The following is a 25,325-nucleotide window of genomic DNA, read 5'->3' on the forward strand; positions in this document are numbered from 1 at the left end:
GCCCTACAGTAATGGGCAGAATTTTAAAAGCCCACACTGCAAATTGATATCTCCTATCATCTAGATCTAGCGACATCCCTTTAATGATGTCTATTCCAATTATGTATTCTTTAATAGGAGCTATTACTACAGAATATTCTCTTTTGGGAAACTGCCCAATCTTCATGGTAAGAGTAACTTGCTTAGCTGTAATTTCAGCACCCCTGAGGCCAGTCATTGTCAAGGGGTGACTTTCAAATTTCTGTGGGTTCCTATAAACTGAAGAGGCCTCTGGTCCAGTGTCAATCAAAGCTCTAGCTACAGTATGGGACCCAATTTTCTAATAAATAGTCAAATCAATATGTGGATGATAATCTCTTCTAGTGATGCTAAAGACACTGGAGTTTGGCTTGATTCCTACGGGGTAGCCTGGAGGAAAGGGTTTAGATCAGGGTGTAGACCCTGACGTGGAAGCGGCGGAGCACTAGGTTCCATGAGCTCTGATTCTCCTACTTCTTTCTTTCTATCTCTCTTCCCATCAGCTGCCTTTCTCGTTCACTTCATCTTCTCCTTATACAGCTTCCACATATCGATGTTGGAATCCCATCTGTTTCCTCTCTTTTGGCTCCAGCCTTTAACAGGCCTGAAACATGTCTCTTCTTGAGACCTTATTGGGATTCAGGGGTCACCCTTTGGAAGGCTGTGTGCTCTCTCTCCAATACCCCATGCCCCCTGACTGGGCCATCCTATCTAGTACTGCTCCCAGTATGTTCCTTGTGTCACTCAGAAGGCAAGCCATCATCAAGTTCCAGTAAGCACAGTTAAAATTGCCCAACCGTGGCGAGCCACCGGCTTCCTTTCCACAGTGCTGACAGCCTGTAGGCAAGTCAGCAGCTGCGGAGGTTTGGCATTAGCAACCCATGTACCCAGTTTTCAGCGAGGCCAGTGCTCTGAGCCCATTCCTGGGCCTGCTGAGAGTATGGGAGTTCTTCTCAACCCTGCACAAGGGGAGCAAGAGCCTCAGTGTCTCCTTTCTTCCCAAATGACACGGTGGTCGCTATCCTGTCGACTAAGCCAAAATGTAGTGACAAGGGGCTACGTCTTAAGTGGCCACAGAATTTGGAGGTCGAATACACATTCACCATGCACACTTGAGACAAAGTTGAGGCAACAAAACACTATTTATTGGAGTATTAAGTAAAACAGACAGAGTAAAGCAAAGTAAGACAGAGAGTAAAGCAAGTCCTCACCACCCGAAGAGTGCTTCCAAGATGCAGGGGAACTGAGGCAGCACCTTGGCTTCAGGGGTGTCTGGTGAGCATCCCCATCCGAGAGTTCCACCTAGGGCCCCTCGGGAAGCTATTCTTATAGGATTTCTTATAAGTGCTTGATTTATGGAGTTTTGACAGCTCTATGCTGTATATGAGGTTTCTATAGCAATGGGGCAGGCTATGTGCGGTTACCAAAACCACTGGGGGGGCACCTCTTCATGATCCTATGCATGCATTCCACCCGTGGGTCAGCTACTGGTCAACCAGGAACGCTGGTGAGGCCGATGGGAGCTCACTGATGCTGACAAAGGAGTCAGTGCCCAGGTGCCGCCTGGGCAGAATGTTCCTAGAATACAACGAATGGAAGGCACAAAGGGACACCTAGTTCCTATTGTCTTTACTTAACGAGGATATAAACTCACTTATAAAATCAACCATATGTGCATAAAGAGATGCATATGTGGTTGGCAGTTAGACAAGAGCAGAACAAAGACGGTGGGCCAGGTATAGAAGGTCACCAGGGCATGAAAGCCCTGGGTGCCTGGCAATGGACAATGGTAGGGTGGGATCTCGCCCCCATTCTGACCTTTCTTCCTTTAGCATATTGCTGGTCATGCAGTTTAGACCCCTCACCTTTCCTCCCTAGAGATAACATCTAGGCCTCAGTTGTATTTCAGCTCCAGGCCCAGAAAAGCAGCAAAACCAGACAAGCAACACCAAGGCTGACCTCAGGTCCAGCTGCATTGAATAATGACTCCCTACCCTGGCCCTGGCCAATCAGTGAAGACCCCAAACCTGAAAGGACACACCTGGAAAGCTGATGAATATTCTATTAAGATTTTCCCCTGGATCCTCCCCTAAAGTCTCCACACTTAAAACCCTTAGGACAGGGGACCCAGTGTGCTCTCCCTCCAGGGAGCAAGCCTGGGCCTTTCCCTTTCCCTTCCCCCTCCTCCTCTTCATACCCCCTCTCCTAGGCGTGTTATTACTACCTCCCTCACTCCCAAGCTCCTAGGGCCCTTCCTTTGCCTCTGTAACTTGTTTCCTAAGCCCATTTCTTCTAGCAAATTACTTCTTCTACCTTTGTAATTTTCTAAATAGATGTTCTCTTATAGTTTGAGTCTTGGCTCTGAATTCTTTCCTAGCCAGAACTCAAGTACCGAGGTTGCTGAACCCAGGACCAGTGTGACTCCCACCAGTCTAACACCCAGTGCCATTCCTGCTGCCTACAATGTAATAGAAGAATGGTGATTATAGGGTGGTTAATATGGCTGAAATATTTTATTCTACTCATATATATAAACTGATTCCTTTGCTGCTTTTCATCTTTTTTTTTTTAAATCCTCACCTGAGGATTCTTCTTCCATTGCTTTTCAGAGAGAGTAGAAGGGAGGGAGAGAGAGAAACACTGATGTGAGAGAGACACATCAATTAGTTGCCTCCCTCATGCACCCTGACCGGGGCTGGGGATCAAGCCTGCAACCGAGGTATGTGCCCTTGACCAGAACCAAACCTGAGACCCTTCAGTCAGAAGGCTGATGTTCTTACCACTGAGCCGAACAGGCTCGGGCCCTTACTTTTATTCTTATATCTTTTGTAGTTCAAATAGTTTATGACTGGCATGTATTATTTATATAATCAAAGAAAATGTTTTAAATTTCCTTGTAATAAAAAGAAAAATATTTACTTATGTTTATATCAGATACTTGTTCTCATTCTCAGCGTGTAATCCTGGTAGCCATTAATTTAATTATCCTGAGAAATTAGACATAGAAAGCACACCAATTGTGGTTTCTACATCATCCACCTTATGTGGGCAGATTCCATAGGGATATGGTATGTGTGTAGGTGTTGTTGTGGGTGGCACCAACGGAGTGGCTTAGAAATTGAGAGGAAAAACCCCACTAAACATACTTTCATAGTGTAGGGAAGGCAAACCCATCTCAGGCTTTCAGTTGGAATCTAACAGAAAGACAAATTAACAAGAGAAAAACGTTTTATTAAGTGAGAGCAGTGCACATCATGCGGGAGAAACCCAAATGAAAAATAACTCAGAGTGGCAGCTTAGAGTCCCAGCTTATTGACCATCTTCAAAAAAATCAATAAATTTGTAGAGAAATTACAAGACAAAGGAAAGCAATTTTAGGTTAGTTTGCAGACTCCTCTGGTGCCTTCTCTGGGCTGTATACAGTAAAAAGAGAATTTTCATCTTGCCTTTAGGCAAAAAAAGAGGAGCTTTTCCTGCATTTGCTCTTTTTTTTGTCTTTAGCTCGAAATAATTTCTATGTCAAAGAGGCATATTTTAGGGTGAAATATTCTAGTTTCCTTCAGTGGATTTAGGGTCTGGGAATGAAATCAGAATATGAACAATCTACTCAGGGTTACAAATGCTAAAGTAGAAAACACAGCCTACTAAGCTGTTTGAATGGGGCTCGAGCCAAGTTGTGTTACCAGAACTGTGCCCTGGAAGGCTGGCTGCACCTGGATTACAGAAAAGCAGGATCCAAGTTTTCCAGGAGCAGACAAGAGTGCGACTAAAGATGTTATTTTCTTGAATTATGCCTAAAGCACGGCTGTTTAGACACTGTTGCCACTTACTATGAAATATTTAGCATTTATAAAATAAATTTTAGCCATGATTCATGCTGCTTTGCAGGGCTTATTAATCATCTGATGGACTCGGTATTAGAAAGGAGGAAGTTCCTTGCTGACTCCACAGAGCGGATCTTCTTGGAAAATCCCAAGAGCTTTGTTATTCATAATGAAACTAAGATGTGAAACTTGAGGTCATGAGTTGCCTTGGTGCTAAGGAAGGGCCTCTGTGTTTTATCTGCATTTGAGGTAAGTCAGGTAATCATCCTGCTGCAGAGAGAATCCCTCTTCCGATTTTGTAAAGCAATGCTCAAGTAGCTTCATTCATTTCGTGTGTGTGTGTGTGTGTGTGTGTGTGTGTGTCCTTTCACCTTCCCTTCCCTGGATTATCTTCCTCTTCTGACTCCTTTTCTTTCCCTTTGGGCCCCTGTGATTTTCCAGTAGGACCACACATGGTTTACTTTGGTCAAGACCCTGGCATATCCTAACTCTGGATAATAGAAGGGCTTCCAGTGGAAAAGCTCACTCAAAAACTATGTCCCTTGTGAGCTAACCATGTCTCAGTTTTCCAGTAGAAACCAGTCCTGACCTTCCACATTTGTCCAGGAGATAACAAATCAATGACCAGAGAGAGGGGAACAAATCAGAGAGAATCAGCACAGTTCTCTTCCAAGAGGGAGAAGAGATACTTTTTAAAATAAGATTTCCCCCTATATTTCTCTCCTTTCCTTCAAGCTCCATTCATGCTGACAGCAGACTGTCTCTTGCCTTAACATTTGTGACCCTGAACACATTATTTGCTTTCTGACTTCTTTCCAAGAGTTTAAATCCACTGAAGTTTTTTCCATCTTTCTGAGTTCTCTCTGCAATGATGATACCCATGATATCAGTAGCTTTTTAAGGGACCATCAGACAATACTTTGTAGGAGGATTTGTTGAAAGGCAGCTGAGACCAAGTGAGGCTTTGGGGGGCTCTGATTTGTTTGAATGGAAATGGCTCAAGAATTGGGGTGGGACATTTAAATATTTCAAAAATTTGCCTTAGATAAGCCCTGATTTGAGTGCATGCATAGATAGATAAGAGACTGCCTGCTGTGGAAATGTGAGCACGTACCTGTGTCAGGTCCAGTGGTGTCACCTCCACAGTTTTATTTCAGTTCATTTCAAGTCAAACACCCATTTATTGACTGCCTAGTAATAGTACTCCTTTGTGTTCTTTGAAAGCTAACAAAGGGTATATGATGATTGCTAGTTCATAAAAAATTATACAATTTGTAGAAAAGTGAGACAAAAAACTTAAAATTATACTAAATATATTAATAATAAAATAATGATACTATAGCACATCCACTATGAGGAAAGGACCATGTTAGGTAGCTCGCATATAAAGCATGTCTGAACCAGCCCAGCTGTGCCAGATATAATGCATTTTTAAAAATTTAACTTTAAATCTGAGCTGGTAGGAAATTCATCTCAATCATACTGGCACTCCATCTCCCCCATGATGATTCATGCCACCTGCATATCCTTTCAGTTCTGCTGGATGGGGCTTCTGTGGCATGCCTGCTTCAGGGACACCAGAGCACCAGACCTAGCATCTCACTTCCCTGCTGCATCTCCGGTGATTCTTTCTGTGGCCCCACCACATCCACGCAGTGCTGCTGTGGAGAGGGACCCAGTTCTTGGCACCCAGAACACCCACCACTCCCAGCATTGGCTCAGTTTAGGAGAAATCCCTCTCTTTTCAAACTAGATTCACATTCATGGCAGGAAGTCAGAAATTGAGTAATGGGTTCAGGATTACAAATGTTGAGTCAGGAAACGGACTCCACTGCTGCTTGAATGGAGCTCAAAGGAAAGGAGAGAAATATATGGGGAAAATCTAGTATTTTAAAAATCACCTTGCCTCACTCTTGAAGAGAACTGTGCAGGCTTTTGGATTTATTCCCCTCTCTCTAGCCATCGATTTGTTTTCTCTCTGTTCTGATCTAACCCACAGTACAGCTGGTCAATCCTTTGTAAGAATTCCATTATTTTTTACTGACACACAGAACAACAGACTTGTCTTTTGTCATCTAAATAGTGTCTCTAAAGCCCAGATCTCTTGATGAGATGCAATGTCAGATTAGGCAGAATTGGTGTCATGGGTCATTTGCTGACCCAGCAATGTACAATATATGCCACTGTATGACATACATTCTCAATGAGGGTGATATCACCCGGAAGTGGGTGAAAATTGTTCATTGGGTGCAAAATTGTTTTTTATGTATAAAGGACAGATATACATACAGTACATAAACAGATATATAGTATATTTCTGGTATTAAGATTTCATAAGGAGAATGTCTAAAATGCCTATTTGGAAGAAGCAATAATAAAAGAAATGTTGAAAAACACTGCTGTAAATCTTGGTGATTGTAAATAATGCTGCAATGAACATAGGGGTGTATTAATTATTTCAAATTAGTGTTTCAGGTTTCTTCAGATATATTCCTAGAAGTGGAATCGCTGCGTCATAAGGCAGTTCCATTTTTAATTTTGCGAGCTGACTCCATACTGCTTTCCACAGTGGCTACACCAATCTGCATTCCCACCAACAGTGCACCTCAAGGGTTCCCTTTTCTCCACGCCCTTGCCAACACTTGTTTGTTGATTTATTGATGGTAGTTTAGTCATTCTGATAGGTGTGAGGTGATATCTCATTGTGGTTTTAATTTGCATTTCTCTGCTGATTAATGACATGAAGCATCTTTTCTTATGTCTATTGGCTATCTGTATGTCTTCTTTAGAGAAGTGTCTATTCATGTTCTTTGCCCATTAAAAAAAAAAAAAAAAGATGTTTTTATGGATTTTTTTTTTAGAGGGAGAGAGGGGAGAGAGAGAGAGAAACACTGATGTGAGAGAGAAACATAGATTGGTTGCCTCCTGCACACACTCCAGTGGGGAATTGAACCCAAAACATGGGTATGTGCCCTGGTGGGAATCAAACTCTCCACCTTTTGGTGTACCTACTGAGCCACACAGGCCATGCACCTTTGCCCATTTTTTAACTGGATTTTTTGTTGTTGTTGTTTAGTTGTACAAGTTCTTCATAAAATTTGGACATTAACTCCTTATCAGATGTATCATTGGTGAATATGTTCCCCATTCAGTGGGTTGTCTTTCATTTTGTTGATGGTTTCCTTTGCTGTGCAAAAACTTTTTAGTTTGATGTAGTCCCATTTAATTTTTTCTTTTGTTTCCCTTGTCCAAGGAGACATATCAGAAAAAATATTGCTATGAGAAAGTGCCCACCAGTAGATGAGTGGATAAATAAGCTGTGGTACATTTACACAATGGAATACTACTTGGCCATAATAAAGAAGGAAATCTAACCCTTTGACACAGCATGAATGGACCTGGAGAGTATTATGCTAAGTAAATAATCCAGTAAGGAAAATACAAGTAACATATGATTTCACTTATATGTGGAATCTAATGAACAAAATAAATAAACAAAATAGAACCAGACTCATAGATACAGAAAACAGACTGACAGCTGTTAGAGGGGAGGGGTTGGGGGCTGGGTAAGAAAAAAACAAACAAAAAAAAACAAAAAAAACAACAACTCATAGACACAGACAACAGTATGGTGATTACCAGAGGCAAAGAGTGTGGGCGGAGGTAGAAGAGGGTAGGGGGAGATAAATGATGACAGGAGGCTCGGCTTTGGGTGGTGAGCACACAGTGCATTATATAGATGAGGTATCACAGAACTGCACACCTGAAAGCGATATAACTTTATTAACCCATGTCATCCCAATAAATTCAATAAAACTTTTTAAAAAAGAGGGAGAAACAAGATGGCAGCGTAGATAACAGCTGTACCCGCTGCCCCCACAACCACATCAAAATTACAACTAAAATACAGAACAACCATCACTCAGAGCCTCCTGAGATCTGGCTGAACAGAAGCCCCACAACCAGGGAGCTGAAGCAGCACCGAGAGGGGGAGGAGGGGCGGAGATGAGGGCAGATTGGGGTTGAACCGGAGACTTGGCCGCGGGCCCACACCCGGTGCCGAGGGTTAAACCCGGGAGGGAATCTCAGCGGCAGAGGTCTTCTGGAGGAGCGAGCGGTCGTAGCCCCACAGCAGGCCCCCAGCCCAGGGGTCCAGGGCCGGGAAGAGACATCCTCACAACTTTGGGCTGTGAAACCAGCGGGGATTGTCACTGAGGGTCGCGGAGGCTGCGGGAGCCCCAGCAGCTCCTCTAAAGGGCCCGGCACGGACTGACTCGGACGTTCCCTCTGAGCCCAGCGCCGGGCAGAAGCCTGAAGGGACCCGGGACACTCGGGGAGGAACTAACCTGCCTGAGATCCGGGCGAGAGGCGGAGGGCGGCTTCCTCCCGGGCAGAAGGGCTGGCGGAGGCCATGGCTCCTTGGGCGAGTCCTCCCCGCACACAGCCGGCAGGCAGGCACCATATTTGAATCCCCAGCACCTGACTCCCACCTTTGCCCCACCCCCGTGATTCCCGGAGGCCCCGCCCCTCCCCACCTGGTGGTCAGACTCGACAACACTGGATTACAACCCTACCACATCCACGAGTGACACTCAAGGGGCGCACTTGGTGAACACCAAAGCTCCACTGAAGTAAATCTTGCTCCATAGGGGTGTCTCCAGCACAGCAGCTCTCTGGCTGTAGTTGCTGCTGGTCCTCACAGCTGATTGGCCTGGGGGTCAGTTCCTCCCGGTGAGGCCAACAGCAACCAAGGCTCAACTACAAGAGGACAGTGCACACAGCCCACACAGGGGAGCACCTAGAAGGCCCAGCTCAGGTGACTGGGGAGGCTGAGCCACTGGACCCTACAGGACACCTACTACACAAAGACACTCTACCAATTCCAGGAGACAAAGCAGCTCTACCTAATACATAGAAACAAACACCTGGAAGCAGCCAAAATGTGGAGCAAAGAAACATGTCACAAAGGAAAGAACAGAAGAAATCTCTAAAAGAGGAACTAAATGAAATAGATCCAAGCAAGCTAACAGATACAGAGTGCAGAATTTTGTTTATAAGGATGTTTAAGCAGACTATTAGGGAAATAACTGAGAAAATCTATAACAAAGTACCAATTTGAAATGAAGGCTACAGGAACTGAAATGAAGAATAATTTACAGGGAATCAACAGTAGAGTAGAAGTTGCTGAGAATCAAATCAGCAATTTGGAACATGAGGAAACAAAAAACACCCAATCAGAAGACAAAAAGAAAAAAGAATCCAGAAATATGAAAATAGTATAAGGAGCCTCTGGGACAACTTCAAGAGGTCCAAAATTCATATTATTGAGATACCAGAAGGGGAAGAAAGAGACCAAGGAATTGAAAACCAATTTGAAAAAATAATTACAGAAAACTTCCCTTACCTGGGGAAAGAAATAGACTTACAAGTCCAGGAAGCACAGAGGGTCCCAAACAAGAGGAACCCAAAGAGGCCCACAGCAAGACACATCATAATTAAAATGCCAAAGGTTAAAGACAAAGAGAGAATCTTAAAAGCAGCAAGACAAAAACAGTTAGTTATCTATAAGGGAGCACCCATACCACTGTCAACTGATTTCTCAACAGAAACTTTGCAGGCCAGAAGGGAGTGGCAAAAAATATTCAAAGTGATGAAAAACATGGAACTACAACCAAGATTGCTCTACCCAGCAAAGCTATCATTTAGAATTGAAGGTCAAATAAACAGCTTCACAGATAAGAAAAAGCTAAAGGAGTTCATCACCACCAGACCAGCACTACAGGAAAAGGTGAAGGGTCTTCTTTAAGAAGAAGCAAATGAACAAAAGAATCTGATGAACTAAATAGATCCAGAGACACTGATGCATGCAAGAGACGATCATATTTCAGAGGAAAGAAGGAAGGGGGGTGGAGGGTGAGAAGAGATTAACCAAAGAAGTTATATGCATATGTGCATAACCCATGGACACAGTCAGTAATGGGGTGAAGGCCTGGGGAGGGGGTGGGAGCGAGGTAGAGGGAGTCAATTGGGGGGGGGAATGGGACACCTGTAATACTCTCAACAATAAAGATAAATTAAAAAAAAAAAAGAATAAGTAGCACTGGTCTAGGTATTACAAAAGTAAAAGAAACAATATTTATGCACAGGCTGGGCAGTTTCATGCATTATCTTATTTAATCCTCAAAATAGTCATTTATGGGTGAGGAAACTGAACTGAAATAACTTGCTCAAAGCCTCACAGTTCATAGGTAGCATAGCTGAGGTTTGAGACCAAGTCTGTTTCCAAAGCCTTCCTCTTCCCATGAAACCAGGTTGCAAAGTCTAAATCAGTTCAGTGATATCTTAGTCATTATCTCTACCCTTAGGTATTTACCTTGTTGTTGGAGGGCAAGGACAGGAAAAAGAACAGCTGACTAATACTACACATGAGAATGTCATCACACAGTCTCCACCTTGTGATGTCCACTATGGACATCTGCTTCCTGCTGTATTTTATGTCTTAGTATATAATCATTTGAAGGGAAGCCATTTGCTGGGGGAAGAAAACAGACAAGAAAAAGACACTCTGGCAACTTAACTTTTCCTACCTCCTCCCTCTACTCTTTTTCTCTGGGCTGCACTCAGTGTGACTGTCCTCATTTCCAAACCCTACACGTTCCAGGGGTCTCACCAGTATCCCTTTGAGAAGAATGCCTTGGGGTTAGGGAACTCAACTAATACAGTTTTTGGCTGAGCACTAGCTTGACAGACAGTAGGTTTCTAACCAATTACTCCAACATTCTCTGACTTATGGAGAGCCAAGTACTAGCACCATCTGGGTCAAGTTCCAGTTCATTATGGAGGAAGGACTCTGATCCATCTCCACCATCAACATCAGCTCCTTTCTGGGCTGTTTGTGTTTCTTTGCTAGGAGCAGATCCACTTGTGGTTAAAAAATGTTATTTAGGTTAACTTTTCTCCTATGTGAAAATAGTTAGGTGCTGTAACTCAACTACGACATGACCAGCATACAGGGACCGAGGTAAAGTGAGAAGGCAAAGAATGAACATTTACTGAGGCCCTATCATATGAAGCTGGGTGCTTTTAATGGATTATGCTATTTATTCTTTATAAAAACTTAATAGTAGCCCATTTTACATATGAAGAAAAGTAAGCATGGAAAAGTTAATTTGTCGAAGTCCACAGAAATGGCCAGGGTGACTGGAAATCTACAGTCACCTATGTAGGGGCAGAAATTTTTTCTCTTCTTCCCTTCTAGGTTCTTTGGTTGGTCTAATAGTTAATTTAACATGAGCTATATTAACAGGAGATAAACAAATTTTGTGTATAATACAGGAGGCTTATAAAAATATGAGACTCCCCAGATGAGTACTAGATTTATCAGGGGATCACTTCATAAGGTATAGAAATGTCTAATCACTACATGGTACACTGGAAATTAATATAATACTGTATGTCAACTGTGATTGGAACATACATTTAAAAAATTTTTTAAAAATCTGAAACTCCCCAGTAGTCAGGCAATTGAGGCTTATATGCCATCCTGAGCCAAGCTGAAGGGAGGGGGGGCAGTCTGGGGCTTCAAAGGGGAGGAAGACAATGCATAAGAAAATACAAAGAGCAGATGTTTTGTAAACAGAAGTTTGGGGTGGGAGTGGGGGGAGGCATGCACATAAGTCTTTTTGATAGAAAGTTATCTCTGATGACAGTTAGGAGGGAGATAAAAAGCTCTTCTGGGTCTGCTGAGCCCTGATTGTCTTCAGTTCGATATAATCTATATGCCACAGTGGCACATTCTTGGGGGGTGCATTCTGCTTCTCCTCACCCACACCATTCCCAGGATTGTTTGGCTACTCCTGGCCCTCACAACAGCAAAGGGGACAGCGTGGCTTTAACTGGAAAGCTTGAGGGTATCACAGTATTATTTTTGTAGTTTGCATTAGTAAGATACCCTTAGGTAGACATAAATCTGAAGAAAAATTAAAGTGATACACACGACAAAATGAAGTGTGTTGTGACAACCGGTCAGGACAGAATCAAGAGACCTCCCAGGCGTTTTCTCAGGCCATTCATTTCCCTTTTCTGGATTTCCATTTCTTTATCCATAAAAGGAGAGGGTTAACCAGCTAAAATTTTCTTTCTGCATGAACAGACTTGGTGAAAGGGTAACTAAGGAATTTCTTGCTGTATTTGGGGAGCATATCTCTTTCCTTGTCTTTGCCAAAGACCACTTTTCCTTTTACCTCTGAATCCTCAGAGATGACACCACAACTAGTTGATGATGATTATATCAGGGTTCTACCTTAAAATGTCCTGGTGTCAAGCTCAGAAAGGAAACTATGGGATAGAGAAGCTTCGTGTTATAAAATCTGCCTTTTAATAAGGAAACTCTTATCAGCAAAAGTTGTCCCTCTTAAGAGGAACTCTGATCTTGGCTACTTTCTGCATAGACATGTTTTTCTTCACATAGAGCATTACCAGTGGCCCCATGATTCTCACTTCCTTCAGTGTCTCCTGGAACTCATGTCTCTGCTGGGACACCTAGTTTCTAGTTGTGGTCAAGATTGCTACTGGAACCACAATGTTTTTGAGTCCATCTGTCTGCATGCACTGGCGCAAAGAAATACACAAGCAAGCTAGAAAGAAAAATAGTTTAATGTTGAATTGGCCAATCCAGAGACAGGAAACTAATGCTAAAGATCCTATTTCCCCACGCACGCACGGCACGTAGGCTACAGATTCTAGAGGGCAACATCACAAGGTACTGCCGGGGAGGGGGTTGAGTTCGTGCGGGGGGCTGATTGGTCAGAGATGAGATAAGAGTAATAAATCATTTCTTCAGGTCTTGAGGCCATTTCTGAGGTCTGCTCCTGTGTCCCTCTGTCTGGTCTCATAGGAAAGTAGCCCGGGGGTCATTAACATAACTCAGGTCAAGATGCTATCTTTAATTTGCCACAGTTGCAGACCCTGTGACCATTAGTCAGGTCTAGACTACTGTCTTCTACTGCCTAGGGCTTTGCTGATTATGGATGGAAGGGTTAGGTCTCTGAGGGGTATAGAGAGAAAGAGATACTGTTTCTAGAGCTAGGATTTAAAGCTAAACGTAATCAAAGTCATAAGGACTTGAGCATAATCTTTTTGCAGCTCCTTCTACCACAGGAGAGAAGTCTGAGCATGTAATTGGTCTCCCCTGTCATTCCCAGTACCAATCTCTTTCAAATGTCTTACATAAGAGTGCCGTAAAAGGAGGCTGTCAGATCATTGAACTATTAAGGTGTGTCAGCAGTAAGCCAAATACTTTTCTCTATATTTTAATGTAATTCTTCTAACTCCTGAGGTAACTACTATTATTTCTATTTTACAAGTGAAGAAATGAAGTCTTAAAGAGATTAAAGTGATTGTCCAAGGTCATAAAATGATGGATCTAAGATTCTGAAGCAGGCCTATTTGACACTAGAACTTAAACTTACAACCACTGCAGTGTTCTATGGCTGCTCATAGGGCCCTCACCTCCTTGACCCACAGGGAATTCAGTGACCCGAGACCCAGAGACCATTAAAATGTGGGTGTAGTTTTCTATTTTTCAAAACCTTTCTGTGAGAACATTCTTTCACTTCCTTTGTATCTTAGACAGCTTTAATTTTGTATCTTACATCCTATACTTTCTAGACTTCCTGAAATCTTCCAAGAACCAGATTCCTTCCTGCTATGACCAAGACCAGTTCTTGTGTCCTGTCCGTGGGGTTTAGGAACACACCCTCTATGTAGTAATTGCTCCCACAAAGGAAGTTTACTACTGATAACCTTTAGGCCTTATTCTCCAACTAGAGTCATTCACACATGTTTATTGAACACCTACTAACTTCAAGGTAGTTTTAGGCACCAAGAATACAATGGTGGACAACACAGGCAGACCCTGCCCTCATGGAGCACCATCCTGCTGGTGGAGAACCAGCCCCTCCTATATTTCTGCTGAATCCTATTTTTTTCCTTCTTTCTAGCCAAACTGCCATGTTCCTCTTATGATTATATATATACACACACACATATATATATGTATATATATATTTGGTTAATTCTCACTCCAGTATATATTTTTTCCATTGATTTCTAGAGAGAGTGGAAGGGAGGGAGGGTGCGGGAAGAGAGAGGAAGAGAGGGAGAGAGGAACACTGATGTGAGAGATATGTAAGAGAGACACATAGACTAGTTGCCTCCCACATGCACCCCAACCAGGGCAGGGATTGAACCTGCAACCCAGGTACATGCCCTTGACTTGGAGTTGAACCCAGAGCCCTTCGGTGTGAAGGCCGATACTCTAACCACTGAGCCACACTGGCCAAGGCACCTCATATGATTCTTGAGATATATTCAATATTTGAAAAGGTCATCTTTTCAAAGGTCACATAATTCTTCTATGTGAACTTCCTTTCCATGAATCCTACAGCCACACCTGGTTGCAAATTTAAGATGCATGATGTTTTCCTCTCAGGCCAAGGGGAAGAGAATGAATATTAATGAGCACCTATAGTATGTGCTGGTATTTAAAATACATTGTCTCATTTAATCATCACAAAAGCATAAGGAAGCCAAGGTTACCATTCTCATTTTCAAATGAAATACCTGAAGGTTTTAGAGGTCAAATCCCAGAGTCTGAAAAAAGCAGTTTGGAGGTGGATGCCAGGTACCATGCAGAAGCCTCCTTTCCTTCCTACTCAAAAGCCTCAGGGGAATTCTAGGGAGCAGCCAGCATTCCCCAGGCCTGGAAGATGGGTCAGAGCAATGACCCATCTTGCTCTCACCGCCACCCCAGACTGTTCATATGGAATCAGGAGATTGCCCCACTCTGCACTTCAGCCTTCACAGTTCATTCTTTGATTCTTAAACGTTTTCAGTCTTCAAACTTTCTCTATTGACTGAGAGGCAGATTCTGTGTTAATGGGACAATTAGGTCACAGGGGAAGGAAGGTGAGCTGATAGGGAGGTAGAAAGGTTCCAGAAGCAAACTTTTTCTAACACCTAAAATTGAAGTGTTGGCTTTCATGCTGCCAACTCCAGACAGTTTCCTCCAGGGAAATTTGCTTCTGGAATCTCTCTACTCAGCTCCTCATTTGGGAATGGGCCTCCGCTCAGACAGTTGAAGATGTGAAGTTATAGAAACAGACCTTAAGCCTGTACAACACATACAACAAACATCAAAGCGTCATACTATTTTTAACTTTTCTGTAATAAACATGGAACCTCTACACTACAGTTCTCTAGGGAGCTAGGTTCAGCTTGGAGAGGATTCCTCTATTCTAGCAAAAGCATTTTACTTACCTAATCCTCTAAATTTAGTTATTCGTGGTTTTTAAAATTTTTTAAAAAAATATATCTTTATTGATTTCAGAGAGGAAAGGAGAGAGAGAGAGAGATAGAAATATCAATGATGAGAGAGTCATTGATCGGCTGCCTCCTACACGCCCCCAACTGGGGATTGAGCCTGCAACCCGGGCTTGTGCCCTGACAGGGAATTGAACCCCGATCACCTGAATCCTAGGTCAATGCTCAATTGCTGAGCCATGTCCGGCCAGGCTGTGTTTTTTTTTTTAAATAAAAGTTTAGTTTACCTATAACAAACATAAAGAAAATATTACAGTGAAAATTCAGGTACTAAACTTCCTAAAGATGTATTTTTTAGTTAGGTGCTCAGTATTTCTTGTATAATGGCTTATTTTGCAGGGTGGGCAGAAGCAGGGGCTTATTTTGTTTGAAGAAATATAACCTTGAGTTGTCTGAGTGAGTGATAACTTCATTGCTAACTGACCCCTTGATGGGTTAGATGGGAATTGACCCATTGTTGGTCCTAGAGTAAGGTCATGCTTGTGTTTGTGGGTTTTTTTAAATACATAGAAAGATGATATCAGCTATGAGTCACTCAAAGGATTTCATGTTCATAGAGTCTGGCCTAAAGGCTATATAAAGAGAGACATTTAAGGAACTTGTACTAAGAAGGACAGGGTGACTTAGGTTAAGTCATTTAGGAGAAGTTTAGAATGAAGTTTCTTCTCTTGATCCTGGTCCTGCAGGTCATTGCTCCCAGAGCTGTTTCTTCTACACTCTCTGTAGAAAACTATGTGACATATGCTGTTGTAAGTATTAACTGCTATAGTATTTATGTAGCCTGATTTCTGTCTTTAAGATGTATTGCATTGACCAGTTTTATCGTGAAAAGTACTATTCGAAAACTGGCTTAAGAGGCTATTTGATTTTAGTACTGAATTTTTCTTTGCCAAAGAGGAATGTAATAAAGAGATACTGGTTTTGAAGGAATGTTATAAAATTGGTGGGTGAATTTGTCCCTTCTACTAAAAAGCTTAGGCCAAGGGATTTTAGTTAAAAATAATTGGTGTTCTACTTCTCTTATGGCATTTTACATTAACCATTTAATGCAGGTTAATAATCTGAGCTTTGAACAATGTCTTGATTAATTTAACCACTTCAGTCTGCCATGATAATTCAAAAATACTCTTTACCTTCATTATCTCAGACATTTCTTCCCGAACAGTTTTTAAAATATGATTTTTTCAATTCATGTCTTTCCCCTAACTACGTAAGTTCAGATGAGTTCCCCATTTTCTAAGGCTGTTTGAATTTGTCATAGTTGTCCACTTGTGTTGAGCTTTGTATTTTTAGGCAAGAAAATTTTATCCCAACTTAATAGTTTGTGAATCCTGACAATAAAGGTTTTGCTGGCTTACTGAATGCCATGGTGTGCTAGAGGCTGAAATAAGTTTTAAAAAGTAGAAACAATTTGAAGAGGTGGAGACATGAAGGTGTTTTCAGTGGGCTTCCAGGAATCAATCTTGCTAATGTTTATAACACGTCTTTGACAGCACAAAAAATTTAAATCTTTTTCTCATTATGATTAATTGCCTGATACCTGGTTTGAAAACATCAGTGGGCAGTTGATCCATATATGCAGAGCTGCAAGAGAAACCTTTCAATGTATAATAATGTAATACCAAATGTATTTTTTTCCAGAGGTACTTAAAACTGTTTTATGACTTCAACATAGAGGAATTTCCAATGACAAAAATGAAAACCAATGAGAACTTCATGGAGAATAAAGTTCAGGTAATGCAACAATTCTTTGGACTAAATGTGACAGGGAAACTGGACAAATCTACCCTGGACATGATGCACAGACCTCGATGTGGAATACCTGATGTTCATAATTTCAAGACATTCCAAGGGACGCCAGCATGGAAGAAACATTTTATTACCTACAGGTAACATCATAGCCATGTATTTTTTCTGTTTTCCCATAGGTCTGACTTCTAGAAACCAGAAGCATTTAGATAGAGCCCTAAATCTGGTCGTGGATAGAAGCCTCCCTCAACTGTTAACACCATCCCTCCGCTAAAGTTCACTGTCTCTAGAGGGGAGGATTGCTCACTCAGGGATTGCTTGGCTTGCCAGTCCAGACCAGAGGAGGAAGGCTGCAGACAAAAGGGCAATGAAGTTAAATCTACAATAAATAAGGCACAGGAGAATGTTTTCTGGAGTAGTCAGGATGAATAAATGCAGAAGTCTTGGAGCAGGGGCAAAAGGCATATGCTTCTGTGAATGTAAATTGTTCGTAATGGTGACCTGTAAATAATAAATGAGAAGGAATTAAGTTAGATTCTGTTTAAGGAGGAAGCTGTCCAAGGATAAATGTTTCTGTAGTATAAGAAGCACGTTTGTTTGTTTTAATCAGGACAATTAATTTGTGAAATAAAAAAAATTCACTCTCCAATGATGCTATTGGAGTATCATAATAAGACCAAATTAACACATAGGTTTCATATATTTTTCCTTTTTTCATTTTGCTGATAAAGAATAGATAATTACACTCCTGACATGAAGCGTGAGGATGTTGACCATGCCATCCAGAAAGCTTTTCAAGTATGGAGCCAGGTGACCCCCCTGAAATTCACGAAGGTTTACGCACGCGAGGCTGACATTGTGATTCGTTTTGGGCGCAGAGGTAGACAACTTGGACTGACTTCACGCCTATCATTTGACATGGCCTGTGGCACGTCAAAGAGAAAGACTAATTTCCTTTTCTTTTTTAAAAGCTCATGGAGACTACTACCCTTTTGATGGCAGAGGCGGAGTCATAGCTCATGCTTTTGGACCTGGACCTGGTATTGGAGGCGACACACATTTTGATGAAGATGAAATTTGGACTAAAAACTACCAAGGTAGGCAAACAAAGAAACAAAACCACAAAGGAAAAGCCTAACGGATTCTAAATTACACCACCATTTTGAAAGGCTACATTCTGAGGAAGGATTATAGAATGAGGAAACTTGTTCTGATGATAATTTTGCCACTAAGTAAAGTGCAATACTGTCTCAATTTTACACTCTCTAAGTTGAGGATATTGGACAAGATTATCTTAAAGATCAGTTCTAAGAATCTGAGGATGAGCTAGTTGTTTAGTTTAAACTCAAGAACCTTAAGAACACTTTCAGTCCCGCAAACAGATACTAATTCTGTGTATGCTAACAATCCTAAAATAGTGTGACTATCTTCCTGATCCATCATAAGCTGATAATTTCTTAGATTAATAGTGACACAGAAAGATGATGCTATAGAGAATTTAGAGTACCTCATAGAGATACACAATGTTATATGCTCATGTAGTCTCTGGTGGTTCTGGGAAAAAATTTCAGAATGCCCAACTGACCGTTTAATAATAACTTGTATGTATTTATAGAGGGACTGTAAGTCATCATTCTTATCAAAAAGTTGGAAGATGTGAATAATTAGTCTCCCTTGTTTGGAGGAATCACTGCCCATTGGAAAATTCAAGCCATCCTATCAGAAGCCTTCTTAATCTCTCTATTGGGAATCCTAGATTATATGACTGACACAGGTATAAAGTAAATGGAGAGAAAGTCATCAAGAATATGCTTTACTCAGCACCCCCTTTCTCTGGCTGATATTGCAAACATTAGATACCAATAGTTTATAGATTAGAAAGATTATTTGTTTTAGTCTGACACATGGTTTTACACTTACAGAATTCTTGAGTGATAAGAGTTCTTTTGTATTGTCAAAAGACAAATGATGGCCCAACTGGCATGGCTCAGTGGTTGAGCACTGACCTATGATCCAGGAGCTTGTGGTTCAATTCCTGGTCAGGTCACATGCCCGGGTTGCAGGCTTGATCCCTGGTTAAGGGGCTTGCAGGAGGTGACCAATCAATGACATTCTCTCTTCATTGATGTTTCTTTCTCTTCCTCTCCCTTCCTCTCTCTGAAATTAATAAAGACATATTAATAATAATTAAAAAAAAAAAGACAAATGATGTAGGATTAGGTTTTTGCTGAACTACCAATTCTCAGCTAGACATGTTAAATTTGTCTAAATTTTATGCAAGAGGGTATTTGGGGTTTATAACCAAGGGTGTTTGGGATTATAATAATTTCATCTGATGTGGGAGACTTGTGCTAGTTAGCTAGAATGTTTTGGAATTCTGAAGGACCTTAGAAAAACCACTTAATACAGTTTTTTTTAACAGTTAGAGGGAGTTGAGACCAAGAGATAGGTAGTGGCTATCTTGTGAAATCTAGGGTAAGAATATGCTTTTCTTAATTCTTATCTTAGTCTAGTGTGTACTTTCTACCTGTCCATATTGCCTTATTTTTAATGACCTTGATTCTATATTTTTAAATAGCTAAATAATAAAAAGCCTAACTTATAGTGCTCATTCTCAACTTAATTTTTTAAACAGTAAATTAAATGAACAATGAGCTCAATGGTTACTGAGTTTCTGTTATAGTGTTAGCTAATGCCATGGGAGTGTTTGGATACAAAGATGAAAAAGATGCAGTAGTGCCCTGGAGGAGCACACAATTTAGCAAAGAACAGAACACAAACAGAAATCCATTATTTTGACATAAGGACCAGTTGTGGTCTTATATACAAAATATTATATGAATTGGGAATAAGATAAATTTAGGTTTAGGCCAAAATATAAAATGCTTTGTTTACTCTTCCCAGTATTAAGCAGAACACAGAGAATAACAGAATCTATGCTTCTTTTTCATTCTTTGAGAGAAATGAAAGCATTTCTGAATTAGTTGCTGAACCCCTGTGTTATAGGGAATGTTTCTACAAACCCCCAAGAGAGAAGTGTGGACTCTATGTTCACACTTGGGTACTGGGGAGTGTTTCAAGGCCAGGCTCTGAGGCTAGGTGAAGTGTGACCCTGGGCAAGTCAGTTCTGAGCTCCAGTTTTGTCACAGAAACACAAAGGCAAAAATGAGGGCATTAGACTAGAACACATAAAAACTAGTAAGGGGTTATTCAAATCCTCTGGGAATTGAGAAGCTTGAGAGATAGGACACCACCCTCTTTCTTACTTTCAAAGGTACATGCTCTAGGGCATACAGAAATAACGAACAGGACTGACTATAACTTGTCAGCATAAACATATAATTTGTAAGGATAGTCTCTGATTTCATCTAGAATCATATATAGTAAAAGGATGAGCTTTATTTAGAGTCAAGAAATTCAGGTTTGAATCTTGGGTCAGCACTTAATTTGGTCAATCAATCTTGCTGATACTGTGCCCTCACCTGTAAGTAGAAAGTATGGTGGCTTCCTTTCAGTTGTATAAGTGTTAGACAGAATGTGATCTATTTCTCCAATGTCTTATAGTACCTGGAGCTTAATATGGCCTTATATTTGGGTTTAGTAAAGGATGGCTATTAAAGACTTTTTTTTAATATCCATTCAAGACTGATTAAGAGTAAAAGTGGGATGAAGTGTGAATGAGTTAGAGGCAGTGAGAAATATTGAACACAGCTATGAGTTATTCTAGAAATTTTCACAACAAAATATATATCATTTGTGTGATAGTGCAGTAGTCCTTAACCAGATGCAATTTTTCCCCAAGGGGACATTAGACAATGTGTGGAGACATTTTGGTTGTGAAAACTGAAGAGGAGTTTGCTACTTACTTAATGGTAAGCCAGAGATTTATAAACAATTATCTGGCCTACGATGTCAATAGTGCCAAGGTTGGAAAACCTTGTGCAAGGAGGGGAACCAAGTAAAAGATTCCCAAGTGTTTCCCTTTTCATAGTGTCAGATTTAAATCGTGTTATTGTCTTCTAGATGCCTATATATTTCACTGCTCTTTTCCCCTTCTGGTTGGTTTCCTCTTAGGCACCAACTTGTTCCTGGTTGCTGTTCATGAGATTGGCCATTCCTTGGGTCTTGACCATTCCAGAGATCCAAAGGCCATAATGTTTCCCAACTACCGTTATGTTGACCCCAACACATTTCGCCTCTCTCTTGATGATATACGTGGCATTCAGTCTCTCTATGGTGAGTTGAATTTCTTTACCATTTTGCCTTATAAAGATACTCACTTTTATGAATGGTTTCATGATACCTGCATTTGGATCAAACTTTAACATCTGTATTCACTTTTGAACCCCATGAAAACCCTGTGAGGTAAGTAGCACAGATATTATATTCATTTCTACAGATGAGCACAAGAGACCTAGTATGTTAACGCCAGAGCCAGAGGCAAAACCTAAGCCTCTGGCCTCAAATCTGTTCTTTCTATCTGACATACCATTGCCTGTCGAAGAAGGCACACAGAGAAAAAAATATAACTGGAACAATAAAACCAGAGTGAACAGATTTTTTTCTCCATAACGTTGCAGCCACCTGGGAAAAAACCTTTATTTTATGCTTCCTGTAAATGTTATAGAAAGTATAAATTGATTTTTATGCTTTTCTCTTCAAGAAAATTAACTATATTTTAAAAACGATTCTTCCACTTATGAACCAAAAACTAGATTTTTTTCTAATGCACTTGAAATGTATTTTCAGGAGGTCCAGAAAAGCACCAATTCCCATCAGTTCTTAGCCCTGCAGAATCAGATCTCTGTGATCCCAATTTGCGTTTTGATGCTATCACTACAGTTGGAATGAAAATCTTTTTCTTTAAAAACAGGTAGGATCATTTTTATTCCCGACCAAGTTTAAAGGCTCTCTTCTAAGGTGGGTTTTGTCATGGTTGTTGTTGGGGAATAATAGAAAACGATGGAAAATTAAGTAGATAAAAATTGTGAGTAAGTACTTGGACTTCATACTGTAGGCACTGGAGAGATCTTGAAGATTTTGAAGCAAGACAGTAGTATGATTATATTTATATCGTAACTAGAAAACTGGTGTGTAAATAATGGATTTACATTAAGAATCTGGGTTGGGGAAAGATAACACAGGAAACAGAGAGACCAAAGTATTTTAATCATAGATAAAAATAGTGTCTGGAACTAAAGCTGAGACAGAGTACTTATTAAAAGGATTTGATCCTTGATTATAGAGAAGGGAATTCCAGGATGACTTATGGTTTGTTTACAGATTGCAGCAGATATTGGAGGTGTGGGAGAGTATAGGAGATTAGTATTTGGGAGGAAGGACAAATATCCTTCATTTTTGAGATTCAAACACTGAGACACTTGAGGATAAGTGACTCCCTTTAGATTATAAAGCTAGTGAATGGATTGTGGGACCAGACTAAAACCTAGATCCCTTGATTACAAGATCCAGGGCATTTCCATATAACAGTTTGGCTATTAATACCATTGCTATTATCAAAGAATTGGTTAACATTTTTTCCTGGTGGTGCTCCTACACAGACATCCATGGAATAGTATGTGAAGATCATAGAAAGAAACATTAAATCATTTCACAGGTCCTTTCCACTCACATTTTATTGTTCTTGAATCTACAACTATTTTTAACATGTATTTAATGTTTTACATGTCAGTTCCTTCTGGATGAAGCTTCCTGGGAATCCAAAGGCCAATATTAGTTTAATTTCTTCTTTATGGCCAAAAGTACCATCTGGTATTCAAGCTGCTTATGAAATTGGAACCAGACAACACATTTTTCTTTTTAAAGGTAATTCTGTTGTTTAGTTTTGCTGTTGGATCTACTTTAAGGAAGAGAATAAATTAAGGAAATACTATTACTTTTTATAAACATAGATTTAAAAAGAGCACTCCAAATTGTATTAATTGTACTCTGAACTATAACCTAAAAAGATTAAACAGACAATACATAAAACTTTCAGGAAAAGTTTGTAAAATATAGATTGAAATACTTGTAGGGGGAGAATGCAGAACCATAGGAGATAGGCCATACTTAAGAGCAAGGAACAATACATTTTGGAATTATGGGAAAAGAATGATGTTCTCAGTAAGTCAATACATATTTCTATTACTCTTTCTGTATGATTCCAATGTACCTTTTTCCTTGTATTCACAGATGATAAGTACTGGTTAATCAACAACTTAAGACCAGAACCAAGGTATCCCAGGAGCATACGTTCTTTTGGCTTTCCTGACTCTGTAAAAAAAATTGATGCAGCTGTTTTTAATCCACTTCGTTATAAGACCTACTTCTTTGTAGGTCAAAAATATTGGAGGTGAGCTTTAATGATTAGTAAATTTGACCCCTAAGACTGTGAAACAGGCAGGGAATGGGGTTTTCCAGAAGATAGCTTTCTATGCAAATTCCCAAAGATTTTTGATCTTCCAGGGAGAGAAATCAAGAGAATACAAGACTGGCGTAGTTATTGTCAATCCAGACCTTTTCTCTGGACTTTTAGATTCTATTTATGAGATAACACATAATGTATTTTAAAGGAACACTTTAAATAAACTGTCATGGTATTAGTCATAGTGGAAACACTGGAAAGGAGTGGTAGAGATGTATGGGACCTAGTCTTGAGAGTCAGGAACTTCAGATTCCTTTCCATAATCATTGGACCCGATAATACAATGTGAGGAAATCATCCTCTGAGTGATAGCTGATCCCGCAAGGTCTTCACTAACAGGAAATTAGACAACCAAACTCTATAAAGCACGAATGGAACTGGTGGAAGTGTTGTGGAAGAGTGAGGAAAGTGCTTGACTAGTAGTCAGGAAGATTTAGGTTAGAGTCTTGTAAGGACTTGGAATAAATCTGAACTCTTTAGGTCCTTGGTTTTCTCATCAGTTCAGTTTAAATCCTTATGAACCTTTCAGGAGAGAAATAGGTAGGTTTTGTTGTTCATGTCATGAAATGTCAAATTTATGTCATGAAATCTATTTCTGATGAAGTTCCTGCTGGTTATTTTTGCTCAGGTATGATGAGAGGAGACGACGCATGGACCCTGGTTATCCCAAATTGACTGCTGCACACTTCCTGGGAATTGAGCCTAAAATTGATGCAGTCTTTTATTATAACAGTAAGTAGATTAGGAAACTATGACGATACTTGAAATCTCTTTTTAAAACACTGAATCTTTCATACTTTTTTATACCTCGGATTCTTTACCTTCCTTTCATCTCCTTTCACTCTTCGTGGGCTCTCAAAGATTGGGGCTGAGGGTGGAATGAGAAGAGCTTGAGTTTGTTTGAGTTACTGTTTGTGAATGTCTTTAGGTAAGATCAACCTAAGCAAATTGTTGAGTGGGTCAAGACATTTTGTTTTTTCTTCCCACCCCCATGTCCATTTTACTTCCTCCATGAAGGCTTCTGTGTGCTCTACCTGGGCCCAATCTCCTCTTTTAGTTCTCCACCTGAAGTGTAACTCTTAAAAAACATTTGCATGTTAATAGTCAGCCTTTAAAACTAAACAGCCTTCTCAATAGAATTAATGAAAATATTTAATGGTAAAATGACTGGCAGTAGGTGGAGATCTGGGGGCCAAGGGACTCAACATTTATATACTTGAATCAAACCTTGTTTAATGTAGATAATCTATAAAAACACAGATCTATATTATTTTTTAAAAGAAATACAAGCAGAGAATTAACCTATTCAATTTGTTTTCATTTTTAGGACACTACTATTTTTACCAAGGATCTAACAAACTTAAATATGACACCCTATCACATCGTGTCACCAAAATTCAGAAAAACAACGTTGACATTGGTTGTTAGGAATGATATAATTAATGGTGTTTGCCAATTTGCTTCAGTTCAATAAGTATTTATTACATAATTGTTATGTGCCTAATGTACCATTAAATAGTGATATATATATAATAAAATAAGGTAAAATCTATAGGCCATAGATAAATGATCATATACATAAATGATTATACAAAATACATAAGATTTTTCATATTAAAAACCCTCACTGTCAATTTTTACTTGACTCTGCTATTAAGTTTGAAAATAGATACCTTCAAAGGCCAAGAGAATATCTTGTTCACTAACATCCTTGAAGTGAGAAATTATCATTATTTTTTTGGCTTAGCCAAAATTAGGAAAAAATTAGTTTCTTTGACCATTAAATATTTCAGCAAGGGTACCATTTTAATTGGAGTAAAAATAAAATATACCTAGAACGTTAAAATTGGCAAGAGTGTAAGTAAGAGATAAGTAAACTATATAATTATGGTGACAATGAAATTTTATTCTGTTGACAGTGTTGACTT

The 25,325-nt window shown here is 40.1% G+C and overlaps 1 protein-coding gene across 1 annotated transcript; it reads left to right on the forward strand.

Annotated features, from left to right (window-relative positions):
* The first annotated feature begins 15,877 nt into the window (after nt 1-15,877).
* Nucleotides 15,878-24,825, forward strand: MMP12 (matrix metallopeptidase 12). The gene is made up of 10 exons (XM_016206682.2): nt 15,878-15,973; nt 16,866-17,113; nt 17,705-17,853; nt 17,945-18,070; nt 21,048-21,209; nt 21,723-21,846; nt 22,666-22,799; nt 23,166-23,325; nt 24,026-24,129; nt 24,725-24,825. The coding sequence occupies exons 1-10, from the start codon at nt 15,878-15,880 to the stop codon at nt 24,823-24,825; spliced, it is 1,404 nt and encodes a 467-aa protein (XP_016062168.2).
* The last annotated feature ends 500 nt before the right edge of the window (nt 24,826-25,325 follow it).

Source organism: Miniopterus natalensis, chromosome 11 (genome assembly GCF_054644295.1).
Source record: "Miniopterus natalensis isolate mMinNat1 chromosome 11, mMinNat1.hap1, whole genome shotgun sequence".
Classification (NCBI taxonomy): Eukaryota; Metazoa; Chordata; class Mammalia; order Chiroptera; family Miniopteridae; genus Miniopterus; species Miniopterus natalensis.